This window comes from Lethenteron reissneri, chromosome 51 (assembly GCF_015708825.2).
Source record: "Lethenteron reissneri isolate LAM-NWPU_2019-01 chromosome 51, ASM1570882v1, whole genome shotgun sequence".
Lineage (NCBI taxonomy): Eukaryota > Metazoa > Chordata > Hyperoartia > Petromyzontiformes > Petromyzontidae > Lethenteron > Lethenteron reissneri.
The window spans coordinates 10,108,887-10,126,959 of NC_083829.1; the positions used below are offsets into that span (position 1 = coordinate 10,108,887).

Consider the following 18,073-nt stretch of genomic DNA (forward strand, 5'->3'; position numbering starts at 1 on the left):
ATAGACCGCAATACCTGCAGTCATAATACAAACAAAAGAACATAACTCTGATAATGTGCACTGTCCTTGAAGTTGATTGGTCCACACCCGAGACAGCTTTCCTTCGAGCCTAGTCTCGTATGGGTTGGACCAGATGACGCCAAAAGGCGCACAACTCAAGGACAATGCACCATCAGAGTATGAGAGCTCGGGGCAAGCATCTACACTATGGGGACCTCATTTGCCAGTAAAAATATGATAATTGGTTCTTTACCCTTCTATCTGGCAACAAAACTGACACCTTTTTGCAAGGAGTCATGTTTGCATAGACCGCAATACCTGCAGTCATAATACAAACAAAAGAACATAACTCTGATAATGTGCACTGTCCTTGAAGTTGATTGGTCCACACCCGAGACAGCTTTCCTTCGAGCCTAGTCTCATATGGGTTGGACCAGATGACGCCAAAAGGCGCACAACTCAAGGACAATGCACCATCAGATGCTTGCCCCGAGCTCTCATACTCTGATCCATATATACAACCACATATACATACGGTGTAGACTTAGACGTTTCACCATATCCCTCGCAGCCGATTTCGCTTTGCGGTTCATCCTGTACTGTGCAGTCGGGGATTGTAAGCTTGTCGGACGCGGGTTGTAGTTGCGACGACTCGCTGTGTTCCGCCGGCCCGTTTACCGCAGAGAGGAATACTGCGAGATCTACCGGGCGAAGGACAAGTCGACGGGAAAGGTCTACGCCTGCAAGAAGTTCATAAAGAAGGACGGACGCAGAGTTCGCAAGATCGCCAACAACGAGATCACAATCCTCAAGATGTGAGTGTTGAAGACGCCGCGCGCCGGCTTCAGTGAAGGCTTTTCTACTCTTGGGTTTTTTTTCGGTAAATAATCAAAATAAAATAATATAAATAGAAATAAAATTATTATTACTATTTCTATTATTTTATTTTATTATTTATTTTTTACCTACGTGACTTTACCGAAAAAACCCTAAGAGTATGAATCCTTGAAGTCACGAAAGCTTCAAATCTAGAAGGCTTTTCTGTCGTTAATATTTCATTGTTGTAATAATGAGAATGATAATCGATTGTGAAATCACAATAACAATTGTCAGTATCAAAAGCAGCAGCGGCTTGAGCCTCAACAGCGTCATCGTCATCATCGATCGCAGAAGCATCATCAGCAGCAGCTTCATAATCGAGAGCAAGAGCATCATCATCATTGCCATCATCATCATCAGCAGCAGCAAAAGGGGCTTCATAGTCAACAGCGGAAGCTATCATCATCATGATGAGCAGCAGCATCTTCATCATCAACAGCAGAAGCGTCATCGTCATCATCGATCGCAGAAGCATCATCAGCAGCTTCATAATCGAGAGCAAAAGTATAATCATCATTGCCATTATCATCATCATCAGCAAAAGGGGCTTCATAGTCAACAGCGGAGACTATCATCATCATGATGAGCAGCAGCATCTTCATCATCAACAGCAGAAGCGTCACCAACGTCATCATATATAACAGCACCACAATTAGCATCGTTGGCTACGTACAGTGCGAAAGACGTTAATCATACGTACAGCAGAACCATCATCAGTTATAATCATCATCATCAGCAGCAGCAGGATCATCATCGTTATTAAGAGTATCAGCACCGACTTCATCATCTTGATAATCATCACCATCATCGACAGCTGCAGCAGCATCATCATTATCATCATCAATATAATAATAATCAGCGGCAGCAGCAATAACATGTGTGCGACGCGTCCCGTGCCCCGTTGCGTTCCAGGGTCAAGCACACCAACATCCTGCAGATGGTCGAGGCTTTTGAGACTCGCAAGGAGCACTACGTGTTTCTGGAACTGTGAGTCCGTCACCCGGCACCACCTCGCTCGCCCGTCGATTACAAGCAGACACTCAAACTTTGAGTTCATCAAATGCGCCATCGTCCTTAAAAGCAAGGCCTCTCGTTGTGCATAATGTATTATCCTCCGTTTAAACCGGGGGGGGGGGAAAAACTGTGCCATTAAAATAATTACGTCAATCTGCAGCCGTACATTTTGTGACATTAACCGCTTTCCTGCTCAGATACGTCTGCAAGTTGCAGGGTGGGTGTCTCGTACACCGCTGAATCTCTGAACATGCAAGCGGTTAGCGTTAATGTTTTTTAGAGAGGCGTAGTAGCGACACGACCGCTCTCTATGATAGCTGGTGCCAAATTGTGCCACGCCCTCCCGCATGGCCTTGTGGAAGCCTCGATACGTCTTCCGACATGAAGTTACTTTACGTCATCGGAATGGGAAAGGGTTCATTTAGTTTTCATCTGTGAATGCCGGGCTGAATAGGTTAATATTTAAAGTAATTTTTAAAAACTTTTGATGGTCATTGCGGTCCCCCTTTTCCGGCGAGAAAGGTAGTTCACATCGTGGGTAGGAGCCGTGAAAGCAACAGGACGGGCTCCAGATGTTTGCAGTCGCAACCCTGGGGATGTTTAGCGATCTCTCATTGCCATGGGCGGTATCTGTGCGTACGCGCTGACAACGATAAGCGCGGACAGCATCCCTAAGGCTAAGCCTTTCCAGGCCACAGGTTGCAAGTGTCGGCGTGGCGCACTTCAGATGTTATGGATAGGGCCATGCCCGGCCACCTTGGCCTTCCGCCGAATGCCAATGTTCACACACTGCACCAGGTACACATGTTATTGTCAAATCAACTTAAGGGGCACTTAAAAAAAATCACAGTGGCTGAGCACAGGCCTAAAGGCCCGAAATGCCAAGTGGCCGGCAACAAACAGCACGTTCAAAGTATTTAACAGATGAAAGTTAACGCGTTTCTTGAATTGCTCAGTTATCATCGTCGTCGTCGTCATTATTATCATGAGAGCTTGGGGTAAAAGAGACGATGGGAGGGAATTCCCAAGTGGAGCAGGGCGAGGGAGGATGACGCAGAGAGAGAGATGTGTTGCAGACAGAATTCTGGTGACGCTCTCATTTATGCTTGATGGGTGGCGCTTGGATTTTTTTTTTAAGTTCAAAGTTAATTTATTAGGTATAGCCCTGTGAACCATTCGGCTCTTGAATCGGGTGCAACCGCAACAAACAAAAAACAAAAACATGAACAAGAAAACATCTTAAAGTGACTATGTGACTGAGTGCAAACAGAAAATCCAAGAAAAGACAGCAAAATATTGCAGAAAAAGCACCGTACACCAACGCTGTGCAAATATCCCAGTGAGATGCAAATCAAACAACAACAACCACAAGACAACTTAGATTAAGGCCATCAGTCTAACTCTGTACTACAACAAACAAACATGGCCAAACCAAAAAACTTTTCGAAAATCACCAAAATAAAGCCATAAAAGCAACGAAACAGTGCTCATAGGAACTGTGACCGAATTTTCACAATGAACGACGAACCACCGACCTGCTCACAACTCTTACTGACTCCATCGCGCACATTGAGTTTGGACTTCGTGGACTTGTTTCATGAAGAGTTTTTTTTTTTAACTGTCGAAGCTACGGAACATTGTGTTTAAGAGGGGGAGAGAGATAAAAAGAGACACATCAATATATTTACTTCTCAAAAAAAGTGTTTAATATCCAGGAACGCGATGTTATCTGTCGGTGTTTCGGGGTGTTTCCCTTTATAATATAGGTTTTTTTTTTGGGTTAGATCGCGTAAATATACGTGTCGTTAAACCCGCCATAGCCAATTAGTAAGGTTTGCTATGCTCTCAGATTGTAAATGTTGTGTATTTGCTCTCCAACACACCGATGGTGCTGTACTAGTAACGAATTGGCACGTTCTGTTTACTTGACAAACCTTACTAATTGGCTGTGTCGGGTGGTGGTTGGTTTAACGGCACAACATTTATATATTTACGTGATGTAACCCCCCAAAAAAAATACCTTGTATTATGGATGTGATATTGGTCGCGAAAGCATCCTCCTCCTCCATGTTAAAATGTTCCACTTTGCTGCAATTGTGCGGAAGATCGACGCAAAATGTAGCCGGCTCTCCAATCCCGCTCACTGTGAAGAAACGTAAGTGTGAACACAAATCTGGCTGTCACCTGATGAAGCTGGTTGTAATTACTGGCGAAACGTCGTACTCAGATTGTAAATGTGGTGGCTTGGCACTCCAACACACCGGTTAGTGCTGTACTAGTGACGAATTGGCCACGTTCTGTTTACGTGACAACCCTTACTAGTTGGCTGTGTCGGGTGGTGGCGGGTTTTAACGACACATTTATATACGTACGCAATCTAACCCAAAACAACTCTGTCATGTGAACACAACAGCAACAACAAAAACAACAACAGCACGGTGTGTTTATAGTGTACACCCTCAAGCACATCCCAAGACTGTACAAAACAGTCGGTGGCATGCTGCACATCACGGGAGGGGCAAATAAGCAATTCATACAGAGCAGTGTTTGTCAAACTCTTCTTAGGCCCGCAGGCCACTCTGCCGATGTAAACATTTTACGTGGATCACCCAGTGTCCCCCTCCCCTTCCCTGGCGACAAACACACATTCGCTCATCTCCGGCTAAAAATACCCACTCGTACAAAATGATTCATTCATATTTTCCGCAACAGATTCTTTTCTCCCTTTTTTTGACGCAGCTATAAAGGCTTTTAGATTGTAGGGTTAGAGTCGTTTAATCGGGGTAATTGACCTAACGTCATTTTATAATTAAATGAGTAAAATATGAATTAATGTTCGAAACAAAAAGGTATGAGCGTTAGTCATTATTTGCGGATAAACCCTGCATTTGGATCACCGCCCGACAAACCATCTGGAGGAGTATCATGGACAACTCGTGGTTCCAGGGACCATGCTCTTGACAACCGCTCATATAGACAAAGGGAACGTACCTTCCGTATAGCCTTTAACAAACTGTTGGGGCAAGTGCTGTTAGTAAGTAGCACCAATGAAGGCCAACACGGCACACGACGGGATGGATGGCCAACACCACGCCCGACCGCCTTTGCCTCCCCAGTTGGCGATGCTTTTACACACCGCACCAGGTACTCATTTGAGGCTGAGTCGACCTAGGGCAAGCCCAGCACCGGCTCAGATAATTATTCCTGGCGTTGGCCGTGAATTGAATGCGGGTCACCGGGTTCGTAGCGCAGCGCACGAACCCCTACCGCGCTGTATACGTACACGCGCTGCTCGACTTTTGATTTCCCGACCCGTTGCCTCTTTTTTCCCCGAGACGTGAGTGAATCTACGGATAGCCCCGAGTATTACACGGCCCGCGATATTGGTGATCACGACGGACAAGGTGGACTTTTGTCGCTGAGTCGTTTAATGCCGTTCTGAGCCACGGCTGTGCCTCCCAGCTCAATCATCCTCCCCCTCCCTCCTCTCTCCTCCCCGTTGTTCTGTGGGGGAATTTTTTTTCCAACGTTCTGAAGGTTGCGGGTTTAAATCCTGGTTGTGGTCCACCGAGCCAATCATCCCCGTTAAATGAGGTGCTGCTTTGTTGTAAGTCGGCGGCGACTTCTATATGCGTATTCATCGATCGAACGTCATCTCTTGTAGCACCCTTCACGATCAAATTGTCACAGAGCGCTTCACAGACTGAGTTCTACCATAGGAATGCACAATTTCCACCACCCGCCTGAAAGGCTGCTATCAAAGTGCAGTTCCATGGGTTCCTGAGCACGGGGATGAGGCAGTCAACTGACTTGGGCAAACTGGGTTTAATCGTGGGTGGCACAAATCCAGATTCAGAACCCACGCTCCCCCATCGGCGATGGCTCCGTGACTGACGGGAGAGCCATCGTCCGTGCCCCGAGCCACCCGAAGCCACCTAACGCGTATTTCCCCCCCCAATTCTTTTTAAATGTAGAACCTTAATTGGGTATGTTTTAGCTTGCTTTGTAATTATGAGGACATCTTGCTTCTGATTTGCCGGTGAAAGTTAATTGCATGGGTTGCACTGGCAAAAAATAGCAATGCAATTACATGGCACACCAGGTGTGACACCCACATAATGTCAAGAAGTGTGGTTCAAAGTATATAACAGACGGAAATTGTTGTTTGTCTATTAATTTATTTTCTACCACTAACATTTTTAAAGGGTGCAATTAAATGTAAACAGCCTTCATTGCCCCCTCCGCAAAAAAAGTCTGCTCTTGAAATGTGTTCGAACCATTGTAAGCCACCAATTGTCGTAGTTTTTTGTGGGCGATGGTGTTTTCTGCGTGAAATACGAATGCCCGTGTTTAAACACCCGCCCGAGGATGCAGCAACGCGCCCAATAAACACAGCGTCCTGAACCTCGGCGGTTTCCCCCTGCTGCGTCAATGGTGAGTCACCTCCGTTGGCTTAGGGGGGCCGTAAGCCGAGAATCGGTGCCTTCTTCCCGTGCTCATTTTAGCTGGGGGGGGCGGGGGGGGGGGGCGACACTTTTCACGAGGCTCGTCAGGAGGGTCCTGCTCGCAACGGTTGGGTCGTTTTTAAATCCTTTATATTAAGTTCACTTGCTTGCTTGCTTGCGCGCTTACGACCGTGGAAATCTTTCGGTCCTTTTTTAACCCACTTCCCGTGATCCAATCGAGCTGACATGTTGCACACAGACTCGTTGTGCGTGACAATTTATTGTCGTGAACATTTTTTCCAAAATTTTCCACTTTTTAGGAAAAAAAACATTTCATATTTAATTTAAAATACCAATGTGATAAAAATGAAACTCTTACTCAAGAAAAACAGAAATGAATAATAAAATAAAACCGATGGCACGCATATAAAGGATTTAGAGTGAAAAACTTTGTTTTTACGGGTTAATTTTTTTTTAGCTTAACAGCGCCTGTTGGAAATTCGAGCGAACGACGGAAACCCACCGGCTGGGAAGGACGACGTTGAAATCGCAACCCGTGGAGGTTTGAGCGCCTGTTTGCTCCGCTTCCCACTCGCCTGGCAGCTCTCATCGCACCGCGCGCCGGTGGACGCCTCGCAGGGAGACGCTGACCCCAAACCTCCAATCCAAGCGGGGGTCGCAAGCGCGCTTTGTGTCCTGAACGGGCCGCGCGCCAAGGAAGGCATTTGGCGGATGAAACCCGGCCGGGATTTAAAGTCAATCTGTGACGGGAACGTGCGCTGTGCACGGGAAGCCCATTCGTTTCCGAGTGATCACAATGCCTTTGAATTCCCATCCAGAATCTCAGCGGCATTGTGGCTTTGTGTCTTTAACGCGGTAATGCCGCCGGCAAAAAGCCCCCACCCCCCCTCGCCCCCCCCCCCCCCCCCACCTAGTTGCCCACCGACTACACCATTGCCATTTTTACAATTCAGTGCAATGGAGAGTTTCACTTTTGCCAAGCGTCTCACGGCGAAGGTTGTGGTTCGCACAGGAGTTGGGGGGTCACGTAAGGTGGACAAATAACAAACGGATGAATGCATGTGGACGAAAGGAAAGCAGATGTCCACCTGGGGAAGAGTGCCATGTTGTGAAGACCGCGTGTGGTAGGGTAAAGTGTGGGTACTCCCACCCCTTTGAAGTTGTCCGACTCGCATGGAAGAGTAGGCCAAATACGCTCGCGAGGGGGGCTGTCTAGGGCTCCCTCCAGTCGAGGCCCATTCCACCAGCAGTGGCACGAGTGAGCAGTTGCAGGCTGCGCCTTTGTCTTTTATAGAGGCGCGAGTTACAGTGGTCAAGCTGGCCTTTGACGAACGGCTCACACAGCAACCTGTTGGCAATTGACCGGCTCATTCAACGGTGAAAGGTCAATCGCAAGTGCAGACTCCGAGAGACGTCGTCCCAGAGGTCGTCGCTCACCCTCACCGTGTGCCCTCTGGGTGGTGGCGGCGGTGGTGGTGATGTGTGCGGGCCGGGCGTGCGTTTGGGTTGCAGGGCGACAGGCCGGGAGGTGTTCGACTGGATCCTGGACCAGGGCTACTACTCGGAGAAGGACGCCAGCCTGGTCATCAAGCAGGTGCTGGAGGCCGTGGCCTACCTGCACTCGCTGGGCATCGTCCATCGCAACCTCAAGGTGCGTGTCCGCCCTGCGGCCAGGGTGGCGGGACCAGCGCCGCCGTCACCTCCCGAATTCACGCGGTTGGCTACGTACGGCGCGAAAGAAGTTCAGCGCACACACGGTGCAATCGGGGGAATTGGCGTCTGCCTTGGGGTGGCAGTAGATTTTTTTGAATGAGATCCGGCACCGGCGCGCCGCTGAACAGTCACCCGTCCGGCTGTGGACCGGCTCGCGATGTCGCCGATGTCGCCGTCGTGTGAGTGAGTTGCGTTTTCCCCGCTGCACGGAGCGCTTTGCATCGCTCTTCACTCCAAATATACGGCAGGCGTCAGGGTCGGGATCGAACCCACGACCTCCTGTACACCAGACGAGGTAGTTAACATCTCCTAGCCCCCGCCGTGGGCTGGATCCGCTTGACAAGTTCAAGCTCTCATCATCATCATCACCACCGCAATATCCCGTGCAGTGTTTTGACAGCGAGACCGTGCGCCGAGCGAGAAACGCGTCCGACTGAAGCTGGCCACTGGGCTAGAGAGTTTCGTGCCCAATGGACTCTGTTCGTCGCGACCTCCGTGCCGCGCCGAGGTTGCCCCGTTCGTGTCGCCCCGATGATGTCGTCGTCTCACGCAGCTCGAGAACATCGTCTACTACAACCGCCTGAAGCACTCCAAGATCGTCATCAGCGACTTCCACCTGGCACGCGCGGAGGACGGCCTCATCAAGGAGCCCTGCGGCACGCCCGAGTACCTGGGTGAGTGAATAGCGGCCGTGGTGAGCGTCGGTTTAGGAACGCCGTATGTGTGTTGAACTTCTTTCGCGCCGTACATCGTCAGCCGTGCTAAACGGAGGTGCGGGGGGGGGGCAGGACAACAAACTAAACGCAAAAATAAGCTCCGAATGAATGAGTCATCGATCTAGACGATGATTTAAAAGTGCACAGCTCCCAACGGCTTCCTCGTATGAGAAGGAAGAACGTTCCAGACGGCATCTGAGAGCGCCGCGCGATGCGGTGACCCTCGCAGCCGCTGCCGCCGCTGCGAGGGTGAGCGGAGTTGGCGTGACGGTGATCTGCCCTCCTCGACGAGGTCAGCGGGGTGCTCGCAATCGTCACATCTCATGTCAGCACATTTGAAAAGCGGCATCCCGAGTGGCAGCAGCAGCAGCAGCAGCTGTCTCGGTGCGGCGCAAGGCGACTTGGGCACCTGGCATGCGAGTCGGCATTCGTCTGGCAGTCGGGGGGGATGATTGCTGATGTGCCTACTCGCAATCGAGGGGTGCAAGCCATCACGCAAACTTCGGTCATCCTCGCAGCGGCTTTGACTCGTCACTGCATCGCAGTGCACTCATTGGGCCGTCAACCCCCTCTGTGCCGGCGGTGTCACGAGCATTACCGCCTCACGTTTGTTGATTTTTCTCTGGAGTTTTTTTTCTCTTTGTAACGCCACGTGCAAGATACTCGTAAAAAAAGGCAAAACAAACGACTCTACTGCGGAGGTATTCCAAAAGAAGGGTCCGAAGGCTGAGCAGAGCTGTTGCCGGGTCAATCGAGGAGCAACTTCTGTATTTACTAAACTATCCCGCGAACAATAAACCAGCACAAAAGCCCGCACGCAGGATGTACAACAGAAACAAAGACAATGATCATCCATACAGCCTGACTGGACATCTGTGATAAAGGGCTTCTTGGCTCATCGGATTCCTCCAGTAGAAATGCACATTCTGATTCTGAGACTGTTGTGGCAAGTGCTGTTAGCGAGCACCTATGAAGGCCGGCACGGCACAGGAGGGGGTGGGTGGGTGGCCAGAACCACCTTTGTCTCCCCAGTTGCGATGTTTACACATGGCACCGGGGTGTTCATTTGAGGCTGAGTCGACCGAGGGGAGGCCCAGGGCCGGTTCAGATAATCGTCACTGGCGATGGCCGTGAAAGCGGGTGAATGCGCACGCACGCAGTGCGAGTACGGCGCCGAAGAGAGGACAGCTTACAACACAAGTCACAAATGGGCTGCAGAACGCCGGCGTTGGAACCTTTTGTGCTTTTCTCATTCGAAATAAGTGGGGCAAAAACACAATCTGAAAAGAGCCGTGGCCGAGATTGCCATTTTCCTGCAGCATTAGCAGTGAGGGGAATAAAGCATTACCCCTCCCCCCCACACACACACATACCTCCACCATCCCTGCTCCCGCTAGACCAGCGGTCGGGAACCTATGGCTCGCGAGCCATATATGGCTCGTCCGGTGACGGCATATGGCTCCCAGACAATTTTGAGTTGAAAAAAATAATAATAATAAAATAAAAATAAAATACTTGTGATATTGCTTAATACTACTGTGTCATTTTAAAGTAAACAGAAATTAGTTTTGAAGATAAAATTTCTCGGGTCACGGGTCCCGTGACCAGAAGTCGCATTAAAAGTAAGACATATTTAATTTATTATACGTTAAAAATACCATATGGCTGTCAATGAAATATATTTAGAAATATTTGGCTTTTATGGCTCTCCCAGTCAAAAAGGTTCCCGACCGCTGCGCTAGACAGAACACGGCTCGAATGTAACGCGTAGTGGAACAAGGGCAGTCGAACAGAGACAGCCCCTCTGAGGGAGTGCCGGTAAAAATAGGGCCCACAAAGCCTGCAGACATGGCCTTTCATACGGCGAGGTTTGTTTGAATAAAATTATCATTAGCATGTAAGGCTCCTGAGATCTGCAAACGAAATGACAAGACGAACATCTCTCATCCTAACACCCCCCCCCCCCATAGTCTTGCCAGGAAGTGGCGATGTTTTTTTTACACACCATACCAGGTACTCATTTAAGGCTGAGTCGACCTAGGGAAGGCCCAGGACCGGTTCAGATAATCGCCACTGAATCGGATTCGTGGTTGCTGTGTTTTGCAGTGAAGTGCACTCACCACTTACACCGCCAATCGCTGCATATTTGTTTCAGGATTGGGCTGTTTGACCAAAAGCAGTCACATTGTTCGTGGTGTTTTGCGCTACAGGAACAGATTTTAGAACCTGGAGGGAACCCATCCAGAACAGGTGGAGAACATACAAATCTGGCTGTGACGGTCCCACCTGATGACGGAGACTTGTGTTGCCTCCGAAACGTCGTCATTTTATTATTTTATTTCTATTCATTTTAATTTCATTTTCTTACCTACGTGACTTTACCGAAAGAACTAAGAGTATGAATCCTTGTAGTCACGAAAGCTTCAAATCTTTTGCAACAAGTTGGACCACGTCACCAGAACTAGCTCTGCGGAATCTTCTTCTGGGGGCATTTTGTGACACGCGATGCTTTGGTGACAGTGGGCATTCTGGGAAGGGTATTTTTCTTCATCGCGTGGCATGGCTCGGGCAAGGTTGCGACTGTTGTGCAATTGGGGGGGGGGGGGGGTTCAAACAAAAAGAAGACAACCGCTGATTTGTAGATTTGAAGTTTTCGTGACTGCAAGGATTCATACTCTTTGTTTTTTTCGGTAAAGTCATGTAGGTATAAAATTTAAATACATTAAATCACGTTTCGGAGGCAACACAAGCCTCCGTCTTCAGGTGGAACCTACGTGACTTTACCGAAAAAAACAAAGAGCACTGATTTGTAGCTGCCGTTTCTCGGGTCTCTCCTTTGAAAAATAGATCATTACTTTCAGTGCTTCTCTCTTGCATTTCATACAAAATATCGATAGATTCCACAAGCCGGTAATTCTCCGCTAAGTAATGTGGCAACAATGCGCCTTGAAAGGTTCATCTCCCTTTGTTGTTCAGCGCTTTGAATAGAAATGTTATTGGAGAATGTCAGTCCGTCAGTGTATTATTTAACGCACCGTGGATATATTTGCATAATTAATAGACACACGCTTTTGCTATTAGAATATTTTAGCGCAATAACTTATCGAGAGTTAATTTTTTTAAGACTTTTTTTTAAATGTCCGAGCACGTGGTTTCTATTATTTTTTAATTGCAAACTCTAAATAACTTCCCTTCCGTCCTGTCGGGCACACGCTGTGCTCGAAGTTCAAGCACGAGTCTCTGGGTAATAGCGCACTGCTTTATGTTCGTGAATATTTGTGCGTGCGCATCAAGGGTAATGGAAGATTATCGCGTCCCTACTTGATGGCGTTCGGGGTTTTTCTTGGTTGCTCGGGATATGTGCGAGCTAAAATGCACGGATGGGCTGCGGATAGCACAGCGCAATGCTCCCAATACTCGGCAGAAGGAAATTGAATCTGCCAGATTCTCTTGAGCTACGTCTCGTAGGGGTTTCTCATCATCAAACTCGGACTCACACCTAAGCGGAGAGGGTCCTTTGCCGATAAAAAACAAATCTGGCAGGTCACCAGCATTGGTGACCTGATGAGACACTCACCTGGCGGGCAGGAGGTCGTGGATTCGATCCCGACCCTGACGCCTGCTGCTGTATATGTGGAGTCTGCGTGTCTCTCTCCCCGTGGTCGCGTGAATTTTTCTCTGGGTCCTCCGGTTTTCCCCTCCACACTGACAATCAGCACGCGTTTAGAGTATTTGGCCGCTATACATGTCCACGTGATAAGCCACTTCGTTGCGCTATTATTTGTGGCCAGGTCGTTTCTGAAATAGAGCTACATAGCTCAGTGAGCCATACCTGGTAAAATGAAATATTTTAGTTTAAATTTCGATTGAAAGCTTACGTGACTTGCAGGGATTCATATTCTTGGTCCTTTCGGTAAAGTCACGTAGAAGGGAAATAATCAAATAATAAAAAATAAAACATAATAAAATAATAATTTTATTTTATTATGTTTTATTGTAAAAATACGAATTTAATTGTATTATGTTTTATTTTAAAACATAATAAAATAATATTTTTATTATGTTTTATTTTTATTATTTTATTATTTCCCTTCTACGTGACTTTACCGAAAGAACCAGGAATATTCTAGTTTAGTTTATTAACGTACCGCCTTCCCGACCCCAACCCTCCCCCCCAGCTCTGCAGTGCCCTACATACGAAGGTTGTTGCGTGCCAACTAATGAGCGTTCACCCGTGACGGCGCCCAGAGAAAGCTCACGCACGTGCGAGAGGGCAACGCTCGATCCCCTACTGCCCTCTCCTCGTGAGCCACGGCACGAGAGGGTGCCCCTCGACGCCCGCGGGAAGGGAGATTCAGAGCGTCTGTGCGGCAATCCACCCAACCCTCTGTGCAGCCTCCGCAGTGCTGGGTTACAGGCAGCCAGCCTCGCTGTGCAGCGTAGCCAGCAACGCCGGGCAGAGCTCATGGGGTGGATACATTTTAAAGAGGCAAGGGACGAGGAAAATGCAAGCAAAGCGCAAACGGCAACGTAAAAATGAGACAAAACAGAATTGTCTTCTTGGTTCTTTCGGTAAAGTCACGTAGAAGGAAAATAATAAAATAATAAAAATAAAACATGATAAAATAATTCTCACGACGTTTCGGCCACAACGCAAGCAGCCGTCTTCAGGTCTGTCAAGTCGACAGAGTCTGAATGACTCTGTCTACTTGACAGACCTGTTCTCCACAACGCAAGCAGTCGTCTTCAGGTGCAGAACAGGTCTGTCAAGTAGACAGTCATTCAGACTCTGTCTACTTGACAGACCTGAAGACGGCTGCTTGCGTTGTGGCCGAAACGTCGTGAGAATTATTTAATGATGTTTTATTTTTATTATTTTCCTTCTACGTGACTTTACCGAAAGAACCAAGAAGATGAATCCCTGCAGTCACGAAAGCTTTAAATCGAAAAAAAATAGAATCGATGCGTGGCCGCACATCCGAACCAATGACTTGATTCGCTGCAAGGGTGGATCAATTCGGGCCTAGTTTTGATTTTGAGTGAACCCCGTTCAGGATTCAAATCCGCATCCTTTGCACCGTGAGCAAAGGATGCGCACAGCGACATGCAGCCAGGTAATTACGTCGATAGACTAAATGCGAACAGAAATACGTACAAACAAACAAAGACTCCCCCGTGTAGCCTTAACAGACTCTGGGGGCAAGTGCTGGTAGCGAGCACCTACGAAGGCCGGCACGGCACACGAGGAGGTGGGTGGCTAGAACCACGCCCGGCCGCCTTTGTCTCCCCAGTGGCGATGTTTGCACATCGTACCGGGTACTCATTTGAGGCCGAGTCGACCTAGGGGAGGCCCAGAAACGGTTCAGATAATCGTCACTGGTGTTGGTGTCCGTGAACGAGAATCGAACCCGGGTCGCCGGATTCGTAGCGCAGCAGTAGCCCCAACCACTCCCCACATACGCACGCACGCACATTCACAAGCACATACGTTACATACGTACACCCCAGTACATACACTGCATGCACATGCCCTCATATTATCTTGTTGTACAAGCGTGTGAGCGAGCCCATTGGGCAAAATGTCAGGAAGACACATTTCTGACCTTGTAAGAATTTGCTATTGATTCCTATAGGAATCGCTTCTGGGCCCATTAAAGTCCCCGGCTGCACAGTAACGATCGCCCCTAATGGTCCATGCGTCTGCGAAATCATGATGTGCGCAAGCCAGCGAGGCCATGTCTGACGAAGGAAAATGTCATCATACATCGGGGCTTTGGGGACAGTTGCCCGCCAGAGTTCAGCATCATTATACGAGCATCTTCATTGTCAGCAGCAGCAGCATCATCACGATATCATCATCATCATCTTATTAAGCGTTGACATCTACATCCTCTGTCCCAGGGGGTCGGCAACCAAAATAATAAGGAAGATACTTTTTTTATTCTTAAAAAAAAACCTCAATACGAGACGGTGGCAGTCCTTGATACAATAACGGTCACAAAGCAGCGATTCCTATGATCACTTTCATGGCTTTTTTTGGTGATTTTCGAAAAGTGTTTTGCTTTGGCCATGTTTGTTTGTTGTAGTACGGAGTTAGACTGATGGCCTTAATCTAAGTTGTCTTGTGGTTGTTGTTGTTTGACTTGCATCCCACTGGGATTTTTGCACACAGCGTTGGTGTACGGTGCATTTTCTGCAATATTTTGCCGTCTTTTCTTGGATTTTCTGTTTGCACTCAGTCACATATTCACTTTAAGATGTTTTTGTTCATGTTTTAGTTTTTTGTTTGTTGCGGTTGCACCCGATTCAAGAGCCGAATGGCTCACAGGGCTACACCTAATACACGAATTTGAACTTGGTTCCTTGAAGATCCACCCCGCATGCGGGTCTGCAGCCACAGGCTGCCGATCCCCTGGGCTCTCTCCCAACATCATCGCTTGTCGTTTGCTCTCTTGAACAAATGGTGCGTCATGTCTTTCCCTCTTCGCACCGTCCACTCGCGAACGCTGTCTGACGGTCCGAAAAATAAAGCATCGCACCGAACGAGAAGCAAGGGGCAACCGTGCGACTATGTCGAACACCGTACGTGCAATGTGGGCACAGAAGGCAAAAGCTGCCCGCAACGCGCTGTGAGAAAACAAAATGATGCTGCTCCTCCTGCTGCGTTGACACAGTTAATAACGAACCCAACACGTTCGTCAATATCAACACGTGTGGCCTTGTAAAGGAGACGTTCTTACGTTCCGATTAATAGGTGATATTACGGGAAAATGTTCCCTTCCTCGTTGGAGATATTATGTTGATTAATGAATAATGTAAATATAAGCGTGGTGAATTATCTTTGAATGCAATGCACGGTAATTGTCAAGTGGGCAATATTATTAAAAACGAAAACTATTTTTTTATTTTACCAGGTAACACCCACTGAAGCGACGTGGCGATCACAAATGATAGCTCAACGAAGTGGCTTATGATCAGGTGGAAATTAATAGCAGCCAAATATTCTAAAAAGCGTGATGGTGATTCTAAACGTGGAGGGAAAAACCGGAGGACCCGGAGAAAAATCCACGCAACCACAGGGTGAGAGACACGCAAACTCCAAATATACAGCAGCAGGCGTCAGGGTCGGGATCGAACCCACGACCTCCTGTACACCAGGCGAGGTAGTTAACATCTCGCCTCCATCGCTCCCCTAAATGTTGTGATGTTCATCTCAGTTGAGTAGCACTGAACCAGTTGTTGCAATTCCACATTTCCATGGTTTGGGGGGGGGGGGGGTAAGTCACCCCGTCCAATGCTTCAAGCGGTGCTCGTTTTACATTGACCCCAGACCGATGACTTAAACTCCCCGACCTTCTAATAGCCGAGTCCTGAAAACTTAAATTGTTACGGTTATGATCTTTTCATAAAACATTTAATGCATTAAATATATCAGAACAAAAAAAAAATGGGGCCATTAAATTTAAATAAGCTAAAAGCTGTTAAACCTTTATTATAATCCCAAAACAATGTGTTTCTCTCTTGAATGCAAATCAGTCGTTAAATTCCTAAAAGTTTTTTTTTTATCACTTTGACAAATTTCGAGCCGCATGTAAAATAACGGCAAGCCTCGACGGGGCTGGCTCTGCGCTTCCGTCACAGGAGCTACGATGACTCTCCAGCCCACCGCAGTTGGCTTCTGCACTTCATCTCGACAACACCATCATCTCCTCGCCTCTCAGGAGGTCATCGTGGCCGAGGGCCGTCGGTGTCAGCGGAGCTTTGCTCGTCACTTTCATCTGCAAAACTTTTTTTCTTCTTGGTTCTTTCGGTAAAGTCACGTAGAATGGAAATAATAAAATAATATAAATAAAACATAATAAAATAATTCTCACGACGTTTCGGCCACAACGCAAGCAACCGTCCTCAGGTGGAGAACAGGTCTGTCGAGAAGACAGAGTCAGAAGACAGAGTTAGACTCTGTCTTCTCGACAGACCGGTTCTCCACCTGAGAACGGCTGCTTACGTTGTGGCCGAAACGTCGTGATAATTATTTTATTATGTTTTATTTTTATTATTTTATTATTTCCATTCTACGTGACTTTACCGAAAGAACCAAGAAGATGAATCCCTGCAGTCACGAAAGATTTAAATCGAAATAAAACGCTTTTGTTGCGCATGGCTCAATTCCCATTCTCCGTGGCCCACTCTGACGGTCCCGTGACCACTCGCTGGGTTCTGATCTTCCACGGAGCTGCTCACGGTTCCACCCTAAACCGCATCCACTGCACAAACCGTGGCAGCAGACGCGGATACCTGATGCGCACGTGGAAAATATAAATAAAAGCTCTCCAGCGGTGCGCGGCTGTGGTCATCCAGAACAGACCGTACAACGTAGCACGACTTCAATGCCCGATCCACAACTACGAAGGCGACGATACACTACTCCGCTGGTCATCACGCGGTGGTCTGGGCCTGACCACCTGAATGTGAGATTGTAGTTGTTGCTCTGCAGCTACGTCAACAGCCTTACGAAGGAAGAAGGTTACCACCACCGCCGCTACCACCACCACCACCACCGTGTGGCTTTGGGTCATCTCCTTCGTCACTGACCTCTGGGTGTCACTCCAATGGCCGTCTCGGTGACCTGTCCTCCTCCACCGTGCACACCACACGTCTCGCTCACCGCGGACCTCATCTTCCTGCCGCATCGCAACAACGACGCCGGTCGCGACATTCCGGTCTCAAACTAGAGTTACCGCTATTCTACTGTCACTCACATCGTGGTGTCCGGGGAACTGAATGCCAACATGGAGGCGTGCTGGCCGCGAAGAGAGAGGGGGGCCTTCAGGAGAGAGATAGAGAGAGAGAGAGTTCGTGTCAGCGCGTTGCTAACACCGCCTCCGCTGGAGTAGCACGGGCGAGTTTCTGACCACCTCATCGCGTCCGTGAACACTTTTTGCACTCGAAAGGGTCAGAAGGATCTTTTGTAGTTGCTTCGTTGAAGTCCGGCTCTTTGACCTCTCAAATGAAACGCAGGCATTACTCCTCCCCCCAAACGTCCGTCCTTTAATGCTCGAGTTGACCTCCGCTCTGAGCGAGTGATTTTACGTAGCCTAGGAAAAAAATAAACCCGTCTCCTGCTGCTGCGATACATGTCACGACCTCCTTTTTCTCGAAGGGACAATTTATCTCGGCTCCAATTGAGAGCAATAATAATGATGTTAATGCCCTGTATTTACTGTTATTGTGAGTTTGTAGGATTATGATTCCTTAAGCCTCGCTGAGCCTCAAACCTCCGATTAG

The 18,073-nt window shown here is 48.1% G+C and overlaps 1 protein-coding gene across 1 annotated transcript in view; it reads left to right on the plus strand.

Annotated features, from left to right (window-relative positions):
• LOC133355583 (caM kinase-like vesicle-associated protein) overlaps positions 1 to 18,073 on the plus strand; it is a 73,884-nt gene that overhangs the window by 43,703 nt on the left and 12,108 nt on the right. Inside the window, exons 2-5 of the mRNA XM_061572928.1 lie at positions 684 to 815; positions 1,792 to 1,866; positions 7,872 to 8,010; positions 8,626 to 8,746. Coding sequence (XP_061428912.1) covers positions 684 to 815; positions 1,792 to 1,866; positions 7,872 to 8,010; positions 8,626 to 8,746 — 467 coding nt within the window. The remainder of the gene's footprint in view (positions 1 to 683; positions 816 to 1,791; positions 1,867 to 7,871; positions 8,011 to 8,625; positions 8,747 to 18,073) is intronic.